The sequence below is a fragment of the Eubalaena glacialis genome, chromosome X (genome assembly GCF_028564815.1).
Source record: "Eubalaena glacialis isolate mEubGla1 chromosome X, mEubGla1.1.hap2.+ XY, whole genome shotgun sequence".
Taxonomy (NCBI): Eukaryota; Metazoa; Chordata; class Mammalia; order Artiodactyla; family Balaenidae; genus Eubalaena; species Eubalaena glacialis.
Window position 1 is genome coordinate 73501575 of NC_083736.1, and position 22681 is coordinate 73524255.

The 22681-nt window shown below is 44.0% G+C and overlaps 1 protein-coding gene across 1 annotated transcript; it reads right to left on the minus strand.

Moving 5' to 3' along the window:
• Nucleotides 1–8350: 8350 nt before the first annotated feature.
• On the minus strand, nucleotides 8351–11971 carry LOC133081822 (uncharacterized protein CXorf49 homolog). Its single transcript, XM_061178167.1, has 5 exons — nucleotides 10709–11971; nucleotides 9895–10051; nucleotides 9289–9365; nucleotides 8976–9021; nucleotides 8351–8391 (listed from the first exon to the last, which is right to left on the minus strand). The coding sequence occupies exons 1-5, from the start codon at nucleotides 11969–11971 to the stop codon at nucleotides 8351–8353; spliced, it is 1584 nt and encodes a 527-aa protein (XP_061034150.1).
• Nucleotides 11972–22681: the final 10710 nt, after the last annotated feature.

Below are 22681 nucleotides of genomic sequence, written 5' to 3' on the forward strand. Positions count from 1 at the left end.
TGCCCTGAAAACCGGTTCATCTGTGCCATTTTTCTAGGTTCCACATACATGCGTTAATATACGATATTTGTTTTTCTCTTTCTGACTTACTTCACTCTGTATGACAGTCTCTAGATCCATCCACGTCTCAACAAATGACTCAATTTCGTTCCTTTTTATGGCTGAGTAATATTCCATTGTATATATGTACCACAACTTCTTTATCCATTCATCTCTCATTGGGCATTTAGGTTGTTTCCATGTCCTGGCTATTGCAGCTCAATATCAAAAAAACAAACAACCCAATCCAAAAAAGGGCAGAAGACCTAAATAGACATTTCGCCAAAGAAGATATACAGATTGCCAACAAACATGAAAGGATGCTCAACATCACTAATCATTAGAGAAATGCAAATCAAAACTACAATGAGATATCATCTCACATCAGTCAGAATGGCCATCATCAAAAAATCTACAAACAGTAAATGCTGGAGAGGGTGCGGAGAAAAGGGAACACTCCTGCACTGTTGGTGGGAATGTAAATTTATACAGCCACTATGGAGAACAGTATGGAGGTTTCTTAAAAAACTAAAAATAGAATTACCATATGATCCAGCAATCCCACTACTGGGCATATACCCAGAGAAAACCATAATTCAAAAAGACACATGCACCCCAATGTTCATTGTGGCACTATTTACAATAGCCAGGTCATGGAAGCAACCTAAATGCCCATCGACAGACGAATGGATAAAGAAGTTGTGGTACATATATACAATGGAATATTACTCAGCCATAAAAAGGAACGAAATTGAGTCATTTGTTGAGACGTGGATGGAGCTAAAGACTGTCATACAGAGTGAAGTAAGTCAGAAAGAGAAAAACAAATATCGTATATAAATGAATGTATGTGGAACCTAGAAAAATGGTACAGATGAACCGGTTTTCAGGGCAGAAGTTGATACACAGATGTAGAGAACAAACGTATGGACACCAAGGAGGGAAAACCGCGGTGGGGTGGGGATGGTGGTGTGCTGAATTGGGCGATTGGGATTGACATGTATACGCTGATGTGTATAAAATTGATGACTAAAAAGAACCTGCAGTATAAAAAATAAATAAATAAAATAAAATAAAATAAAATTCATATGGAAAAAAAACAAATACAGTAAAGTTGCAGGATACAAAATCAATATACAAAAATCAGTTACGTTTCTATACATTTACAGCAAAATATCTGAAAAAGAAATAAAGGAAACAGTCCTATTCACAATACATCAAAACCAATAAGATACTTAGGAACAACTTTTATCAGGGAGGTGAAAGATCTATACACAGAAAACTACAAGACTTTGACGAGACAAACAAATGGAAAGACATACAGTGTTCATAGATAGGAAGAATTAATATGGTTAAAATGGTCATAGTACCCAAGCCATGTATAGATTCAATGTAATCTCTGTCAAACTTCAATGGTAGTTTTCTCAGAAATAGAAAACAACAACCCTAAAATTTGTTTGGAGCCACAAAAGAACCCAAATTGCCAAAACAATACTGAGAAGGAAGAATAAAGCTGGAGGCATCACAGTTTCTATTTTCAAACTATATTACAAAGCTAAAATAATCAAAACAGTATGGTACTGTCATAAAAATAGACACATAGACCAATGGAACAGAATTGAGAGCCTAGAAATAAACCCTCGCATATAGAGTCCAAAAAAAAAAAATACATGTGACAAGGAAGTCAAGAATAATTGAGGAAAGAATGGTCTCTTTAATAAATATGTTTGGGAAAACTGGATAAACACATGCAGAGAAGTATTTCCCCTAACTTTTAATCTTCCAATTGCAGAAATTGGACACATACTACAGCACTTACAAAAATTAACTTGAAATGGATTAAAGACTTAAACATAAGAACTGAAAATGTAAATCTTCTAGAAGAAAACAGGGGAAAAGAAGGAGGAAGCAATCAGAAAATCCAAACCAATCAAAACTTTCTAAAGGAGAGCGTGGCATGGACATATATACACTACCAAATGTAAAATAGATAGCTAGTGGGAAGCAGCCACATAGCACAGGGAGATCAGCGTGGTGCTTTGTGACCACCTAGAGGGGTGGGATAGGGAGGGAGGGAGGGAGATGCAAGAGGGAGGAGATATGGGGATATGTGTATATATATAGCTGATTCACTTTGTTATAAAGCAGAAACTAACACACTACTGTTAAGCAATTATACTCCAATAAAGATGTTAAAAATAATAATAAAGTAAAATGAAAGTCCCCCTCCCAAAATGGACTAAAACTTCAAAAATGTCAATGTCACGAATGACCCAAAAAAATCTGGAAAATTGTTCTAGTTTAAAGGACACTAAAGAGACATGAGAACTGAATGCAATGCATGTTCTTTGATTGGAAGCAGGATTTTGTTTTTTTAAGAAATGGGTACAAATAACAATTCTGAGACGCATGAATTTTGAATGAGTGCATACGGTAGGTAATTGTATTGTCTCAAAGTTAAATTTCTGAGTGTGATAATTGCATTAAGATGTTGTAGCAAACTGGGACTTCCCTGGTGGAGAAGTGGTTAAGAATCCGCCTGCCAATGCAGGGGATACGGGGTCGAGCCCTGGTCCAGGAAGATCTCACATGCTGTGGAGCAACTAAGCCCGTGTGCCACAACTACTGAGCCTGTGCTGTAGAGCCTGTGAGCCACAACTACTGAGCCCTCGTGCCACAACTACTGAAGCCCATGTGCCTAGAGCCCATGCTCCACAACAAGAGAAGCCACCACAGTGAGAAGCACGTGCACCGCAACGAAGAGTACCCCCTGCTTGCCACAAGTAGAGAAAGCCCATGTGCAGCAACAAAGACCCAATGCAGCCAAAAATAAATGTAAAAAAAAAAGATGTAGCAAACAATTATTTTTCCCAAGTGAAACGTGTCAATGTATTTAGGGACAATGTACTATAATCTCTTCAAATAACTCAAATGATTCAAAAAAACAATTAAAAATACACACACACATACAGTTAGACAGAGGGAAAGGAAATATGACAAAAGCTACAAAATATTTACAGTGCGTGAGTCCAGTTGAAGGATGAATAGGTGTTGCTTGCAATTTTCTTGCATAAGTATCTGTAGGACAGACTTTTTTTGTAAATAGGGGAAAAAGAGGATATTATGGACCGTTTTATTCCAATTAATTTGAAAACTTAGAAAAAGGTCACCAATTTCTACACAAACATAACTTGCCAAAAATGACTCAGAAAGGAATAGCCAACCGGAATCATTCCATAATAATTGTAAAGAAATATACTAGTAGTCCAAATGCTTTTCAAAAAAAAATCCTCTAGGCTTCACCACTGAATTTTGAAAAGCATCTTAGGCATAAATATTTTCAATTTGACACAAAATCTTAGAAAAAATTGAAAAGGCAGGACACTCCTCAACTCATTTTCTGAGGATGCAATAACCTTGACACTAAATCCTATTGACAGTTTGAGAAAGGAAAATCACAGGTCAACCACAGGCTCATGGCATAGAAGCAAGAATCAGAAACAGAATATTAGCAAACTGAATCCTACAGGATATAAAAAGGAAAATGCAAAACATACCATGACTGGATTCATCCCAGGAATACAAATTTGATTTAGTTTCAGAAAATAAGCTGATATAGCATTCCATGTTAACAGATTACAAGAGAAAATTATGATCCTCGTGTTTAAAAATAAATACTAAGTAACAATATCCATTTGTAATGTATTTTTTTTTGGCTGATCGATTTGTAATTATTTTTTTCTGCCGCACCACGTGGCATGCAGTATCCTATTTCCCCAAGGAGGGATCAAACCCGTGCCCCCTGCAGTGGAAGCACAGAATCTTAACCACTGGACCACCAGGGAATTTCCCTGTAATGTAACGTACTTTTTAAAATTGAAGTAGAGATGACTTAGAATGTTGTGTTTCAGGTGTACAGCAAAGTGATTCAGATATATGTATATGTATTTTATATAAATAAATATATAAATATATATGTATTTTATATACATATATTCTTTTCAGATTCTTTTCCATTATAGATTATTATAAGATATAGAATATAGTTCTCTGTGCTATAAGTAGGTCCTTGATATTTATTTATTTTACATATAGTAGTGTGTATCTGTTAATCCCAAACTCCTAATTTATCCCTCCCCCCCTTTCCCCTTTGGTAACCATAAGTTTGTTTTTGATATCTGTAAGTCTGTTTGTTTTATAAATAAGTTCATTTGTGTCATTTTTAAAATTAGATTCCACATATGAGTGATATAATATGATATTTGTCTTTCTCTGCCTGACTTACCTCACTTAGTATGATCATCTCTAGGTCCATCCATGTTGATGCAAATGGCATTATTTCATTCTTTTTTTATGGCTGAGTAATATTCCATTGTATATATATATACCACATCCTTTTTAACCATTCCATTCCATGTGTGTATGTATACGTATGTATGTGTATATATACATACATATACACACATATATGTGTGTGTGTGTATATATATATATATATATATATATATACATACACATATATGTGTGTATATGTATATCTTTGATCTGTTTGTGTCATCTTCAACATCTTTCAACAGTGTCTTATAGCTTTCAGAGTACAGGTCTTTTGCCTCCTTAGGTAGGTTTATTCCTAGGTATTTTATTCTGTTTGATGTGATACTAAATGAGATTGTTTCCCTAATTTCTCTTTCTGATATTTCATTGTTAGTGTATAGAAATGTAACAGACTTCTGTATATTAATTTTGTATACTGCAACTTCACTGAAATAATTTATGAACTCCAGTAGTTTTCTGGTGGCATCTTTAGGATTTCCTATGTATAGTATCATGTCACTTGCAAACAGTGATAGTTTTACTTTTCCCTTTCCAATTTGGATTCTCTTTATTTATTTTTCTTCCCTAATTGCTGTGTCATAATGCACTTTCTACATTTTTTTAATAATATGGGTTTATTAAAATTAATTTACATACAAGGTCTAAGAGTCTCTATGAACACATTCTGTTATGGAACCACCAATACAATCAAAATAAAAAACATTTTCATCAGCCTCAGAATTGCTTCATGCTCTTTGGTAGTTTAACCCCTTGTCTCAACCCCCAGACCCAGGCAACCACCAATCTGTTTTCTATCCCTACAGTTTGGCCTTCTCAAGAATGTGAAGTAAATGGGATCAGGCAGTACGTAGACTTATCCATTTGGATTCCTACACAGAAAAGGACATATAGGGGACTTCTGGATGTGCAATGTACTTTTCTGTCACCTGGGTATAATTACATGGGTTGTTCCATTCATAATTATTTGTCAAATTGAGAGCTTATGCTCTCTACGATGTGTATATGTATAGTGTCTTTTATCTTTAGAAGGGTTATTTTATTAAATAGCAATTGTAAATCCTTTAAAAGAAAGTGAATGATCGTTGTAAAAGTCAGGCTGGCAGATACCTCAAGAGGACTAGGGAGGGGGAAGTGATTGGCTTGGAACAAAAGGGAGGTCCAAAACTACTGGTCTGTCCTCCATCTGCATCTGAGCGGTACTTACCAGGACTTCAACAGTGCACAAGCACAGGGGGCACCAAGCACACTGCAGTCATTCGAATGCTGCGCCCTGGAATCACGCAGGGACGGTCCACATGGCAACCCTGGCAGCCCCAATGTGCCTGGCCGAACCTGGCCAATGCAGGTGAGAGTCTCCCCACCTTCATTCAGCTGAGTAGCAGCCTTTATTGCACCTGCAAGCTTAACCCCCTGTTGCCATGCAAGGTAACATATAAGCCAACAGCAGGAATTAGGATTTGGACACCTTGGGGCATGATTACTCTGCCCACCACACCCAGCTCCCTCTCCAGGGCTCACCTACACCTACCTTCTTTGTTTGTGTCAGTTCCCCCCAAGAGTCCAGAGAGAGCAGTTGGCCTGTGGTTGGGCTGGTGCTGGTGCGGAGTGGGTGGGGTGGGGAGGGGGCATCTTCCCAGTAATTGGGCAGGGAGCAGAAGCAGGCAGGATGGGGCCTAGGGATCTCCAGGCCAGCCGCCACTGTCTCCCAGGCTGGAGGAGGGGCTTGAGGGGAAAGGCAAAAGGATTGAACTGAATGAGGGCGGGGTTCTGACCTTCTCCTACCCACGGGGGCCCAGATGTATGACCTGTCACTATTTCCCTCTGGAACTGGAAAGCTCAGGGCCAAGCCACAGCCTGTGATATACATGTTTCCAGCAATATTTTTCTGCGGTAGTTGGTCAGAACACGGAACAGAGAGATTGTGTGCTCAGTGGAGGGAAGGGAGGCAGGGAAAATGCATCACCAAGGGTTGAGGTCACGCCCTCCCATGTCACCTCCCTTTCAACAAGCTTCTCTATTTCCTCACCCTGGTGACCACAGCCCCGAGAACCCCTCTGCCGACAGGCGGTGCTGGTGCTGGTGCTGGACTTCTCCCCGGGCACAAGTTGCCTGCACGTCTCGGTGGGCAGAAACCTCAGCTGGAAGGTCTCTGCCAAACTTAGTCACTCAGACAACAGCGAGATGTGCTACATCGCCAAGCAATAACCACTGGATCAGGTTCAGGGTCAAAGCTGTAAACTAAGCAGTCAAGCCCACCTTCTCCAAGGAGGGGTTTGAGTGGAAGGATTAAGTCCCACGAACGTTCTTTTCTGACCCTGAGGTCTGTGACTGTCCCACCCCACATGTGGTCTGTCCACCTGAGCTCATGCCATGAACTCTGGAAGCGAGTCAGGGTGAGAATATGGGGGAAGGGTGGACCCAAGTGCTCCCCATTGTCCAGGTACAGTCACTCCTTACTTCCCATCCTCACTGCGCCCATCCCGCCCCTGTCCCGGGTAGCTCATGTTGGGTGGTCTCATATATGGGTCCCCTGATTCTAAGATGAGCTACTCTGAGGAGCCACCCTTCCCAATCTCATTCCATCCACACCCACAGTAGTTGTCAGACATCATAGGATCACAGAGTAGGATCGAGAACCTCCTCCAGCGAATCCAACATTTTGAGCATCCCGACACCCTGTCGTGCGGTTTGGTGACTTCTGCATCATCCCCCTCCTATGTTTTGGGAATTTAACGACAACCCTTGAACAAAACAGATCCGACCCTTGCTTTCGCTCATTCAATGCCTTACAGAACCTGGACCAGCCTCTACTCCCTTTACTCCCTGAATCACATCTTTCTCCCTCAAGGGAGATTATACCTGATTACTTTTATTCACACACAGGGACACACAGTCACCAACCTGGAATGTCCTATCTACCATCATACCCCCTTTTGTGTAGTAAAACACCGGTCTTTTGGGAAGGCTGTCAGGCAGAACCACCCTCGCCTCACTCAAACACAAATCTGTCCCTCTGAGTTTCAGGCTGGTACAGCCCTGGGTCCTGGCTGAGGGAAGGAAGTGCTCCCCAAACTCCAGTGAGGGGGAAATCGAACATGGAGTTCGGACTCAATCTCATGTGTCCTAAAGAGGTAGTCTGGGAGATTGAGCTGGGACACGGAAATATCATTTCCAGGAAAATCTGTGTCATGGAGCTGGTGGAAGAGTATTTGACGGGGACCATGCAAGAACACAGACCTACTAACCACACTTGCCATAGAACCTGACGGGCCAATTTCCACTCAAGGGTATAGAGACGACCAGGCTGGAGGAGGGTGGTCAGCTGGCTAGGGCAGGGAGGATGTGAAAGCTTCCAGATTGGAGCTCTGGAAGGGGGTCATGAGCTCCTGCTGATGGGGAGGGGGAATGGCAGAGATGAATGGGAACCGCCAGACTCCAAAGGAGGAGGGGGGTTTGGAGAGAACTAGAAGAGGGCCTTCGGGGGAAAGGGAGGACATGCCAATGTGGCCAGGCAGAGCCCACACAGGACCCAGACCTGGGGCACTCCGCTGGCTTGACTGCAGGGATGGTAGCAGAGGCTGGCCCAGAGTCCCCACCACAGGATGCCAGAGATACTGTTCTGGAAAAGGCTCTGACGTGGAGCAGCGCCCTGCCCCGGCCCCCTACCCCTACCCCTCCAGAGAGAAGGCAGAACACAGAATATGAGAGGTACTTTAATTGGAAACTGCTGTGAAACTGCGGTGGGGCGGGGGCAAAACAAGGGGGAGAGGAAGCCCTAGCTGAGGCAGAACAGGAGGGAACGAGCTTGGCCACAGCTCCAGGGCCCCAAAGGTACCAGCTGCTCCTCTTGCAGGAAGACGCTGGGCTCAACCTATGAAACAGCGGAGTCAGGGAAGAGCCTCAAGCCAGGGCCAGCCCCCAGCCCTGCTCAACAGCCAGGACTGTGGGAAGGGGTACGGTGTGTGTAACACTCACTTCAAAGGGTCTGGAACTTGTCAGCCAGGTACTGCATGGCGGCTGCAACAGGGACAGGCATTAGCAGGCGCTCCAAACAGAGGGATATAGAAGCCCGTCCCCCTATCCCCGTGAGGAACCGCCTAGCCCTGCAACCTGAAACCCCCTCCAGACCCGATGCAAAGAGCTCTGGGCCTGATCACTCCCCACAACCCGAATTGAATGTGGAACCGGTTCCTAAAGGGAAACAAAATGTGCCAGCAGCTCTCATGCTGTGGGCCGTGCCACAACCAGTCAGAACTCGTCACACAAACAAACAAACAATCCAACAAGCACCTTAGAAGCCACACCAAGCAGCAGTTCAAGGGAAAAATCAATGAGGCATCTCTAAAAGTCCGATCAGAAGGAGATTCCCTAGGACTGGTCTGGTTGGCAAAGTGTGCATGCAGTCCAGACAGTACTTTGCTACTTGTACACACGCCCAGCTGTACATGCACAGCCGGCTCCAGGGCCAGGCCTGCTAGGTTCTCCTCCCCACAGGGATGTTGGTCCCTGAGAGGCCGACTGCACCTGCAGCCCACCCCCACCCCAGGTGCCCACCCGGGTTCTGCACTAAGACACTGCTCTCCGCCCCTGGTTCCTCATACCAAGTTGCTCCTTAAGGGCGTCTATTTCTCTCTGTAGCACAAGACACTAGGCCAGCAGACACAGGAGGAAGAGAAATGATTAGTATACTCTGGCCTCCTCTCTCCTCCACCTTCTCCTCTCCCCTGGGCCCTCCATCCCAAAGCCGGGTGGCTAGACTGGCAAGGGCTCCTCAGTGGAAAGGAGGTGGGCTCCCGCCATGGGGTACGCGATGGGGGCAGGGGAGGCGGGGCCCCACACATGTCAGTTGAACTTGGACCCAGATCCCACCCTCGAGTTTGGGCCTACATTTCCAGGAGCCAGAGGAAGCATTACCCGAGGACAGCCCGGCGTTCCCAGTGGCTGCTGCTGCCTTTCCGGTCTTGGTGGATGGTCAAGTGGTTCCCGGTCACCTGAGAGGGAAAGGACACACAATCCAGCTTCCCAGGCTCCCAGTGAGGTGGAAAGGGCCAAGCGGGGTCTAACGTGAGGTGAGGCAGCACCACCCTCCGCTGGCAACAAGCCACCCCTGCTCTGCCCAGCAGCTCGAACCTTCTCTTTGGGCCTGCCTCCCCTGTTCCCCGGGGGCAGCCATTTCACCACCGTGATCCCCAAAGACTGTGGCTCTGGATTCGACCCTCCCAGAGCTGCAGCCACAGCCAGCACGTGGGAGAGCAATGTGGGCGAACAGGACTTAACAGAAAAGGCTGTTCCCCTGCAAGTCTACACCCAGAGGAGCTGTTTGGGGCACTGCCACCGATCACCCCGGCCGCACAAACCCCACACAGAGGATGATGTGGCTCAAGGCCAGTCCTGCCAGCACCCCGTCTCCTGTGGGAGAAGCTGCCTGGGAGCAAGGCTGTGCCCCCAGCAGAGACAGAGCCAGAGGTTTCTGTTCTCAACCCCTCTCCCCTCCCCTCATATCAAACCCAGGACACTCACCTGAGGGGACAGGCCCCCTGGGCATGACTTCTCCCTGGTTCAGGGCCAAGGGCTCTGAGTTTCCTGGATCTTGGGGGCCTCTGGTGTTGAGGTCGCCACTGCTGGCTTTTCCACGATGCATGCGCGGAAAAGATGTCCCTGGCCTGTGAGTTGGCAGCTGAAACAAAAATTTCTCACCGATTTGGACTAAGGATGTGTGTGTGTGTGTGTGTGTGTGTGTGTGTGTGTGTGTGTGTGTGAGAGAGAGAGAGAGAGAGAGAGAGAGAGAGAGAGTTGTGTGATTTGGGGCCGGGGTGAGTCAGGGAATTGGGAAGGGAATTGAAAGGCTGATCTCATTAGCACTTTCTCCCTCAGTCAGCCCCAGGCCAGCAGGCAGAGCTGATCTAGGGACAACACTGGGGCACTGAGAAAGCCCAGGCCCCCTGCAAGGAAGATCTGGGGAACAGCTAGGAAGTAGGATTCAGGAAGCTGGTGAGTCTAAATACTGAGGCTTTTCGGGGAAGCTTTTAAGGGATCCCCCAACCCAATTCAGCTACCAGCCCTCCCTTCCATCCCAGCCCCAGTCTCGCAGAGGAGGCTGGAAACAGGCCAAGGGTGGAGAACCGGGCCCAGCACACCCGAAGTGCTACCTTAATGTTTGTCCCTAGTAAAAGGAGCCCGATCTGGCATCCTAATGACCCAGTGACCGAGGGACACCCAATGACGACCCCTGAGGGATGGACAGAGGCAGCATGGGTGAAGACGTGTGTCCTGGGGGCGGTTGGAGCGGGGGGGGGGGAAGAGTGAGGAGAGAGGAGGAGCATGGCCTACTCACTTGGCCCTTTGCGGCTGGGTCTCTATTTGGGTCCTTAACTTCTCCCGCCACCGCCTCAGACTCCCTTGCCCGCCTGGCCACGGATTTCTTCCCAGCGCCGGTGTGCTTGGACTGTTCGGTTCCCGAAGGGACCAAGGTATACCTCTTGGATCTCCCACGCAGCGGAATACCAGAGATTGGGGGCAAGGTGGCCGGTTCCAGGGGAGTTGCCGAGATTCGCTCTCCCCCGGAAGGGAAGGTTCTCCCCAGGGCAAGTTTGGAGGCTCCCCCGAGGGATTTCTTCTCCTGGGCCCCCTTCTTCCTAGGAGTGACCCGCGGCAGGCCTCCTGCAGCAGCAGCAGCAGCAGCAGCAGCAGCAGCAGCTCCCGGGTAGCTGGGCCTGCTGCCCCCCTTCCCCCAGAGCACGCTCCGCATTTTCTTAGGGGAAGAGATGCCCTGCTCTCCAACGCCCTGCGTTTCCACAACCGAAGTGAGTCCTCGCGGAGCCGAGGACAGGGAAGAGCCTCGCACGTGAAGGAAATTCTCCCTGACTTGGAAATTCGAGTGTCTGGGAGTGTCCCCGGGATCCTCGGGTCTGCTGGGCTCGGCCTGGCCTCCTGCTCTGGGGTAAGTGCTCACCGTCATCAGCTGTGTCTCACTGAACTCATCTGAGGACTCGGGGTCGGACAGCAGCCAGGCCAGGCCTTCCTCGGGGAGCCGCTGGCGATCCGCAGCCACGTTCAACCTACGCTTAGGGCCTCTCTTAGGGTTCCCCCAGGCCCGGCCCGCTTCGGGCCCACCGAGGTGGAGAGGGCGCGCCGGAGCCGGCTGCGCTTCCCCACAGCTCTGGGCGGGCGCTCCTCGACCGCCGGGACCCGCCTCGAGGCCGGCCCACACGGCGGACACTTCGAAGGCGGCGCAGCTCTCCGGGGACGGGTGTCTGCGGACGCCCAGCACGTCCCGGTCGGCCAGCTGCTGCAGGATGGCCGCCGCAGACTCCTCGGCCAGGTCCAGGAGGTCCCTCGTGTGGTCAGCCGGGGAGCCAGGTCGGCCTTCGCGGCCCCACAGCACCGGCCCTCCCGCTTCCAGCATCTCCCGCTCCGACTGGAAGCCCTCGGGGTCCAGGAAGCCGCCCCCGCCCTCGCCGCTCCGCGGCTCCCCGGGCTCGGGGCCTGGGTCGGGTCCCCGCGGGACTGCGGGGCCGACCGGGCCGACGCCGGCCCGCTCCCTGCCGTCTGGGCCGAAACCCGTTCCCCACACAGACACCTCATCAGGGGAGCTCATGTCGCGACCCTGGCGGCGCCGGAACCGGGGCGACGATCGATGGCCCGAGTCGCGGTCACGGCGGGCGAGACGGGCGGCGCTCAAAGGGCAGCGACAGCCACCTCAGGCGCCGCAGGAGCTCGCCTCAAACGAAACGACGCGCGGCTTCCAGCGCACCTCCCACGCCCGCGCCGCGGCCTCCTCATTGGTCCGGGCCCCGCCAACCAGCGGGCGCCTTGTTCGCCCGCCCCCTCGAGGCCTAACCAATGGGGTCGAGGGCCTCTGGTTTGCCCCCAAGCCCCTGGGCGGTCCGGGCAGTGCGCTGGTGAAGGGGATGGTGGGAGTGCCTCCCTCTGTGAAGCCTCTCGGCCCGCCTCCTCCTGTCCCGCCTCCCCTTTCCGGTGAGACTCACAGCTCTGAGCCTCCGTTTCCCATCTACACAGGGGGTCGGTGAGTGAGGGCGCCGGGCTCCATGGGTGGTGAGGATGAAACGTCAAGATGGAGGCGCTGGACGCCTAGCATGCGCCGAAAGCATGTGCCAGGCTCCCTTCCACCGCAAGCCTTACAACCCAACAGGAGAATGGGCACAGGAGTCCCACAGTCAGTGATCAGGGGTCGGCCAGAGAGCAAAGGGATCGTATTTTCGTTCTGTAAGGTCTCTGTCTCAACTGCTCCATCAAATGTGGCTCAGCAAACGTTATTGGCAGGCGGGTTTGGCGGACAGACTGGGGTTGGCCTCGCTCCATCAGCCCTTCCCCCGCTCTGAGGCAAATTCAAAGAAGAGGAAATCGCAGTGGCCAGTTACACCCCAAAAGATGCCCCCCACCGCTGATCCTGGAGATGTGAACTAAAACCACGAATCGGGTTTCACACACTAGGTTGACAGCCTTCAAAGAGCTTAACCATTCCGAGGGTGGGAGAGGTTAGGAGCAAACACCTGTGGCGGTGGTGCAAGAGATCCATTTGGGATGTAATCTGGCAGAATCCATTGAAAGCAACTTAGCGCCAGCACGGACTCTGTGCCTGGCACTCTTCTAAGCGCTGGGCATAAATAGTAATGCATCCGCGTGACACGCCTAGAACTATAGTACCAACTATTACTGGCCTCTTACCGGTGAGAAAACAGGCACTGAGAGGTTCAGCCACTGGCCCAAGGTCATTCGGCTCGTGGGGATCAGTGGCAGGATTGAAACCAATCAATCTGACTCCAGAGTCCTTGCTTTGAGCCCAAGATCTTAAAACTGGAAGAAAAAAAAAAAGCTATTTCCTCTATGTCCGGCAAGTCCGCTGCCTGGTACTTCTTCTGGAGACACGCTGGTACCTGTAGTGTACAAGAACACATGCACAAGGGTGTTGGTGATGGGAAAAACTGGGAACACTCCAAATTCCCGTCAGTAAGGAAATGGATGAATGCAACGTGGCTTAGCATCCAGTAGCATAAAGCGTGGCAGTCCAAAGGAATGCATCAGGCCATTCTCACAGCTCTCGAAAGCATGCTCCTGACTTCAAACTGCAAGTTGCAGAACGATGGCTTTGGATTCACATTTGTAAATTAAAGCAGCACTTGCGTGCGTGGGCACACACACACACCAGTCAATCCTATGTAATATATGGGAATTCATTTAAGTATATGTACAAGTATGTTTTAAAGTTTTGAAGGACGCACAACCAAGGCCTACCAGTTGTGATGGCGGTGGGTGTGGATAGCCAGGTGTCTCTCAATTTTTCTTGGAACTCTCAGTTCTCAGCTTCCCTGAGCTGAGCAGTACTGATGTCTGGGGAATGGTCCCTCTCTTGCTTTCTATATGGCCCATGGACGTTAGAATTTCCCTTGTCTGCCACCCAACTCCTACTCTGACACCCCTCCATTCCTCCCATACCTTCCTTCTGCTCTTTCCCGTTCATACTCCTCTGTCTTCAGTCACCTCTCTCTCTTGCATCCTGCTCTGGCTGACCTTCTGGAGAGTCCTGGGGTGTCTGAACCCCTCTTGCCTGTGGAACTCAAAGGCCCAGTTTTCTGGGTCTGCACCTGAGAAGCTGGCCATGCTGGAGAAGTTACAGAGCAGGGGAGATTGGGTGCACTGTAAATCTGCAATCCTCCTCCTCGAGCCTGCCCCCGATGGTGCCTGCCTGTTTGTGGATACTGCCCTCTTCCACTTCTCCCAGTGACTTTTTAAGTCATGGTGTGGTATTTCAAATATGTTAAAATGGATAAGGAAGGATATAGCAAAATCTCCTGCATGCACCAGCATCCTATGAAACATTACCAGTGGATCCAGTGGAAGCCTCCATCTTCCCTCTCACCATTTCCATTCCCTTCCTCCCTCCCCCATAGAGAGACTCCCAGAACTTCTTCTCACCTTCTCCACTCTCTTCGTCCCTGTGGCTCTCCTACCTGCTCTTCCCCTGCAACCCATACATCTCCAATGATGTCACTAATCTCTGCTTTACCCCCCTACGCTCACCAGGATCCAATACTGGTTTTGACTTACTCTCTTGGCCTGGGGTGGGAGCCAGTGTCAGAGGTTCCTCTTGGGCTTCCCAAGGTGATAGCTCTTACTCCACAGACCAATGACCCAATGTGCAGGTCATTGCTCCAACTGCCAAGTGTATCACTTAGAATTATCAGCTTGGGGACTGGAGAAATGACCGCTATGTTGGTCCAGGGACCCAGTCAGCTCACTGTGAACTGATATCTATCCCCAACTCCTTTTACTGCCAGAACCTCATAAGCCCCACTCTAACAGGGCCCCATCATGACACTTTGGGCTTCTGGGATCAATGTCAGTTCAGAACCTGTGTCCAGTAGTCCTAGACATGTCTGTGTCCAGTGCCAGTGTGCAGTCACCCAAGCATCTAAGAAAACTGCTATGAACATTTGCATACAGATTTTTTGTGAATGTAAGTTTTCATTTCTCTTGGGTAAATATCTAGGAGTTAACTTGCTGGATTGAATCGTTAGTGTATTTTTAACTGTTTCCAGAGTGTCTATACCATTTTTTGCATTCTCACCAACAATGCAGGAGAGTTCTAGCTGTTCCTCAGTCTCTCTAGCACTTGGTATTGTCTGTATTTTGTTTTTATTTCAGCCATGCTTATAGCTATGTTGTGGTATTTCATTGTGGCTTTAGTTATTTCCCTAATGACTAATGAGGTCACACATCTTCTCAATAGCTTACTGGCCATCCAGTAAGCACAATGTCAATTCGATTTTTTTTTTTTTTGCTCATTATTTATTGCGTTGTTTGATTTCTCATTACTGAATATCGAATGTTCTTTATCTCTTTCGGATACAAGTTCTTTATCATGTGTGCTTTGCAAATATTGTTTCCCAGTCTGTGGCTTATGCTTTCAAAAACAAAGAAACAGACAAAACCCAAATAACACAATTTAAAAATGGGCAAAGGAATTGATTGAAATTGATATTTCTCCAAAGAAGACACATAAATGGCCTACAGGTATATGAAAAATGCTCAACATCACTAGTCATCAGGGAAATGCAATTCAAAACCACAATGAGTTATCACCTCACAACTGTTAAGATGGCCAGTATTAAAAAAAAAACAACAAACTTAAAATAACAAGTGTTGGCAAGGAAGTGAAGAAAATGAATCCCTTGTGCATTGCTGGTGGGAGTGTAAAATGGTGCACCCACCATGGAAAACAGTATGGAAGTTCCTAAAAAAATAAAAATAGAACTCCCATATGATCCAGCATTCCCACTTCTGTATATTTACATTTACATTACAAAATAATTGAAATCAGGATCTTGCATAGATTATTGCACTCCCATGTTCATTGCACCATTATTCACAATAGCCAAGAGATGAAATCAACCTAAATATCTATCAACAGGTGAATGGATAAAAGGTAGTATATATAATGTATACATGTAACAGAATATTATTCAGCCTTCAAAAAGAAGGAAATCTTGCTATATGCTGTAGTATGGATGAACTTTGCGGATATTATACTAAGTGAAGTAAGCCACTCACAAAGGACAAATACTGCATGTTTCCACTTATATGGGGTATCTAAAGTAGTCAAACTCTTAGAAGCAGAAAGTAGAATCTTGGTTGCCAAGGGCTTGGGGGAGGGGGAAATGGGGAGTTGTTGTTCAATGAGTATAGATTTGCAGTCATGCAAGATGAAGAATTCTGGAGGTCTGATTACAACAATGTTCATATAGTTAACAACACTGTACACTAAAAAATTTGTTAATAAGGTAGGTTTCATATTATGTGTTTTTGCAATAAAAGTAAATTAAAAAATAAAATGCCTTATTCAATGGCTTTTCATATATTCACAGTTGTTCATCTATCACAATCAATTTTAGGATATTTTTGTTAGCCCAAGAAGATGCCCTGTATCCCTTAGCCATCACCCCCAACCCCCCAACCCACCCCCAGCCCTATAGACAAGTAATAAACTTCTTTCTGTCTCTATGGTTTGCCTACTTAGGAAATTTTGTATAAATGGAATCACACAATATATAGTACTTGTTGTCTGGCTTCTTTCACTTAATATAATGTTTTCGAGGTTCACCCATGTTGTAGCATGTATCAGTACTTCAGTTATTTTTATTGCCAAATAATATTCCATGGTATGGATATACCACATTTTATTTATACATTCATCAGTTTATGGGCATTTGGGTTATGTTTAGTTTGGGAATATTATGGATAATATTCCCAAACTAAATGCTGTTAAGAATATTCATATACATTTTGAGTTCATGAGTTTTTGTGTGAACATATGTTTTCAGTTCTCTTAGGTAGATCCCTAGGAATGGACATTCTGGATCATATGGTAACTCTATGTTTAACTTTTTAAGAAAATACCAGAATATTTTCCAAAGAGTTTCAACTATTTTACATTATCACCAGAAGTGTATGAGGATTCAAATTTCTCCAAATCCAAATATTTGTTATTATCTGTATTTTGGATTATAGCCATCCTATTGTTTTTGCAACATGGTATCTCATTATGGTTTTGATTTATATTTCCCTACTGACTAGTGGTTCTGAACATCCTTTCATATGTTTATTAACCATTTCTATACCTCCTTTGGTGAAATGTCTATACAAATCTTTTACCCAATTTTTTAATGGGGTCATTTTCTTATTTATTTATTATTCTTATTCTTTATTCTGGATACAAGTTCTTTGTTAGATCTGTGACTTTCAAATATTTTCTCCCAGTCTGTACCTTGTCTTTTCATTTTCTGAATAGTGCCTTCTGAAGCATAAATGTTTTAAATTTTGATGAAGTCCAATTTATCAAGTTTTTCTTTTGCGGATCATGCTTTTGGTGTTGTATCTAAGAAATCATTGCCTAACTCATGTTTACAAAGATTTTTCTCCTAGGGTTTCTTTTAACAGATTTATAGTTGTAGGTTTTACTTTTAAGTCTCTGATCCATTTTGCATTAAGTTTTGTGTGTGCTGTGAAGTAAGGTTCTAAGTTTGTATTTTTGCATGATATCCAGTTGTACCAGCACCACGTGTTGAAAAGACTATCCTTTCCCCATTGAATTGAAAATCATTGACCATAAATATAAGGAGAGTTTGTTATTTCTGAACTCTCAATTCTGTTCCATTGATCTATCTCTATGTCAGTATCACACTAACTTGATTATCTGTATTTTTATAGTAAGTTTTGAAATCAGAAAGTGGAAGTCTTCCAGGTTTGTTCTTTTTCAAAGTAGTTTTGGATATTCTGTTTTGTTTTGTTTTGTTTTTCATTTCCATATGAATTTTTGGATCAGCCTGTGAATTTTTACAAAGAAAGCCTGCTGAAATTTCGATAGAGATTGAATTGAATCTATATATCAATTTGGGGAGAATTACCATATAAATATTGAGTCTTACAACCATGAACATGCAATGCCTTTCCATTTATTTAGATCATCTTTAATTTTTCTCAACAAACATCAATTTGTGTTTCTCAGTGCATAAGTATTACATTTGGTTTGTTAAATATATGCCTAAGCATTTTATTCTTTTTGATGCTATTGTAACTAGAATTAAGTGTTCCTTAATTTCATTTTTGGATTATTTGCTACATGTATATAGCAATAAAATTTGTTTTATGTATTAATCTTGTATTCTGTGATCTGTTGAACTTCTTTATTAGTTCTACCATTAGATCCATTTTTGTGGATTCCTTAGGATTTTCTGCATATGAACCCATGTCATCTGAGAATAAAAAAATTTCCTTTTTTATTTCCTATCTGGATGACTTTTAGTTATTCTTCTTCCCTGTTTGAACTGGCTCAAATTTCCAGTGCAATAATGAATAAAAATAGTGAGCATGTCTTTGTTGCTGACTTTAGGGGAAAAGTATGCAGTCTTTCACTACTAAATATGATGTTAGCTGTAGGTTTTTCATAGATATCCTTTATCATGCTAAAGAAATTTCTTTCTATTCCTAGTTTTTTATTGTTTTTATCATGAAAGGTGGTCGAATTTTGTCACATGCTGTTTCTGTGTCAGTTAATATGATAATGTTTCAGTGCTTTCTTCTTTTAAAATAATGTATTACATAAATTGATCTTTAGATGTTAAACCAACCTTGTATTTCTAGAATAAATCCCACTTGGTTATAAACCTATTGGGTCCTGTTAGGAGCTATCCCACCATTTTAACATCTAGTGAAAACCATCTTTCAGACCTTGAAACATACACCCAAAGGTTATCAAACTTTAGATAGGATTCATTTGGGATTTAAAAACATTGACTAATGTGGATCTGATGCTATCGTTCTGCAACTTGCAGTTTGAAGTCAGGAGGATGCTTTCGAAAGCTGTGAGAATGGCCTGATGCATTCCTTTGGACTGCCACGCTTTATGCTACTGGATGCTAAGCCACGTTGCATTCATCCATTTCCTTACTGACGGGAATTTGGAGTGTTCCTAGTTTTTCCCATCACCAACACCCTTGTGCATGTGTTCTTGTACACTACAGGTACCAGCGTGTCTCCAGAAGGAGCACCAGGCAGCGGACTTGCCGGAACATAGAGGAAATAGCTATGGACTTGAGGACATGGTTGGGGGGAAGGGGAGGCTGGGACAAAGTGAGAAAGTAGCATTGACATATATACACTACCAGATGTAAAATAGATAGCTAGTGGGAAGCAACCGCATAGCACAGGGAGATCAGCTAGGTGCTTTGTGCCCACCTAGAGGGGTGGGATAGGGAGTGTGGGAGGGAGACGCAAGAGGGAGGGGAGATGGGAATATATGTATACATACAGCTGTTCACTTTGTCACACAGCAGAAACTAACACAGCATTGTAAAGCAAATATACTCCCAATAAAGATGTAAGAAAGAAAGTAAAGGGATTTGAAGGAACCAAATGCTGATTCAAAAGTTCGAGGTGCTTACAGCAGTGTTATTCACATCCTGCTTTAGACTAAGCTGGTGGAGTTCTTGTTTCCAAGCAAGGAAGTCTCAGAAAATTGCTGAATGTTTGGAGGCTAGCGTGGGGGGAGCAGGATCTACCCAGGGAAAGAAGAGCACAGAGATGAAATTAATGAGACTACATAGGGTAAGTTTGTAAAAACTAAATTTTTTCCAACAATGCTGTGATTTACACACTTCCTTAAGTGATTGTGAGTTTCAAGCTAATGAAGCTGGCTTTGTGAATCATCTATGTACACTCAACCAAATCTCTGTGGTCATGCCTAATGACTAAATCCAGCCAAGCACCTTTAGAGGAACAGACCAGCCACATCAATACAAAATGTGCCAACATGGCTGAAACACAGGTCTTAAAACCAAACATATATCTGCTAAAATCTCTCCCCATTTTCTTCCCGGGATACTGGAAGTGGTCCATCTTCTTCCTCCACGTGCATTTGCTCCTATTCCTCCTGCTTTTCCAGGATGCTCACCTATCACATTTGCCTTTCTTTCCTATAGCATACAGCTTTCCTGTTTCCCAGTAGTGATCCTTCTGGTCAATATTTAGCTGTGATTAAATCTCTATCATGTTAATCAAAAACAGTATATAGATATACACTCCACTATCTTTCTTCTCCTTCACAAAAGAGTGACCTACATTCATTATTCCTTGCAACTCAATCTTTAACCTACTCAGTCTAGAAATGGTCAACCAACACAGATCCCACCAACATCACCAATGGTTTCCATGACGATAGCTCCAATGGACATTTTCAGCCTCCAACTTAATTAATTTATAACATTTGACACATTTAACAACTCCCTTGTTCTTGAAATGTTATTTTGCTCTTGTTTGTCCTTAATCTCAAAGGATATTTCTTCGTGGTTTCCTTCAAATCCATCCCTGACTCGATTATTAAAATGTTGGAATACCCCCCCCAAAATAAAGTGAATATTTTGATAACTTTTGATTTAAGTATGTACCCATAAATCCATCACCAGCATCAAGATACTTAACATATCCATAATCTCTAAAAGTTTCCCCTTGCCCCTTCTCCTTTCCACAGTCCACATCTATTAGTAATCACTGATCTACTTTCTGTCACTATAGATTAACTTTGAGTTTTATACAGACTTTTGTATGTGCAAACCTACTATCTCTTCTGGCTTTTTTTCACTTAACGAAACTATTTTGAGGTTTAAATTATGTTGTTGCTTTTATGAATTCAATCATTTTAATTACTGAGTAATATCGCATTGTATGAATATGCCACAATTTTTTTTTCCCATTCGCTGTATAATGGACATTTCAGTTATTTCCAGTTTTTGGCTATTCTAAATAGCTTCTATGAACATTCATTTACAAATCTTAGTATGGACATAAGCTTTCATTTATTTTGGGTAAGAGTAAGTGCTGAATGGCTTAATCTTATGTTTAACTTATTAAGGAACTGCCAAACTTTAACAGTGTATGTATCAAAGTTTCAGTTGCTTCACATCCTTGCCCACATTTGGTATATGGTCATTTTTTACATTTTATTCATTATAGTGTACTTGTAATGCTATCTCTGTGGGTTTGTTTTGCATTTCTCTAATGCCTAAAGATGTCAGGCATCTCTTCATGTTCTTATTTGCCATTTTTATATATCATTGGGGTGTTTGTTCCATTTGTCCATGTATTTAGTGGATTATTTGCTTTCTTATTGAGTTCTGGGAGTTTTTAAAAATATATTGGGATACAAGTCCTTTAAACAAATATGATATTTCAAAGTTTTTCTTGTATTATATATTTTTATTTTATTTTTTCTATTAAAATATATTTGACAAATAACAATGTATAAATTTATTTATTTATTTATTTTTGGCTGCATTGGGTCTTCGTTGCTGCACATGGGCTTTCTCTAGTTGTGGCGAGCGGGGGCTACTCTTCTTTGCAGTGTGTAGGCTTCTCAGTGCGGTGGCTTCTCTTGTTGCAGAACACATGTTCTAGGCTCATGGGCTTCAGTAGTTGTAAGACGTGGGCTCAGTTGTTGTGGCACATGGGCTCTAGGGTTCACAGGCTTTAGTAGTTGTGGCATGTGGGCTCAGTTGTTGTGGATTGCAGGCTCTGGAGTGCAGGCTCAGTAGCTGTGGCACACGGGCTTAGTTGCTCCACAGCATGTGGGAACTTCCCAGACCAGGGATTGAACCCATGTTCCCTGCACTGGCAGGCAGAACCTTAACCACTGCACCACCAGGGACGTACAACATTGTATAAATTTAAAGTGCACAACATATTGTTCTGAACACTTACGTATTGTAAAATGATTGCCTTGTAGCTATAGACAGCCTGACTCAAGGGGAAACAAAAAATCCAAATAGACCTGTAACATGTAATGACATTTAATTAGTAATCTAACAACTTGCTACGAAGAAGACATACATGGCTTCACTCTTGTATCCTATCAAACATTTAAAAAGAGTTAATACTACTTCAGAGTATCTTCCAAAAAATTAAATAGGAGAAAATGCTTACCAAGACATTCTTTAAACCAATATTACCCTGATACTCAAACATACAGAGAGATTACAAAAAGGAAAATTATAGACGAATATGTCTTATGAGTATAGGTCATAGTTCTAAAATTAAAAGCCAAAACTATAACACTCTTAGAATAAAGGATAAGAGTAAATCTTCATGATCTTATGTTAGGCAATAGTTTCTTAACAACACCAAAAGCACAAGCCAACAAAAAAGAGGAAAATTATATTAGAAAACTTTTGTACTGCAAATTATAGCATCAAGAAAGTGAAAAGATACCCACAGGATGGGAGAAAATATGATGTGATGTGTCCCAAACATACAGGGAACTCTTTCAACTCAATATAAAAATATAAATAACATAATTAAAATTTGGAAATAATTAAGACAATTATGAAAACAAGATATAAAGATTGTAAATAAGAACATAAAAGATTCTCAACATTATTGGTCATCAAAGAAATGAAATTAAAAACTATAATGAGATACCACTTTACATAAACTAGAACGGCTATAATCAAAAAGCTGAAAAGTAGAAGTATTGACTAGGACATAGAGGAATTGGAATACTTACACTGCTGGTGGGAATATAAAATGATGCAGCCACTTTGGAAAACAATTTGGCAATTTTTCAAATCACTAAACATAGAGTTGCTATACTGACTTTCTGTTGCTGCTGAAACTAATGACCACAAGAATGGTGACTTAAAACAAAACAAATTTATTATCATACACTTTAGGAAGTCACAAGTCAAAAATGCGCTCTATGAAGTAAACTCAAGGGGTTGGCAGGGCTGCATTCCTATTT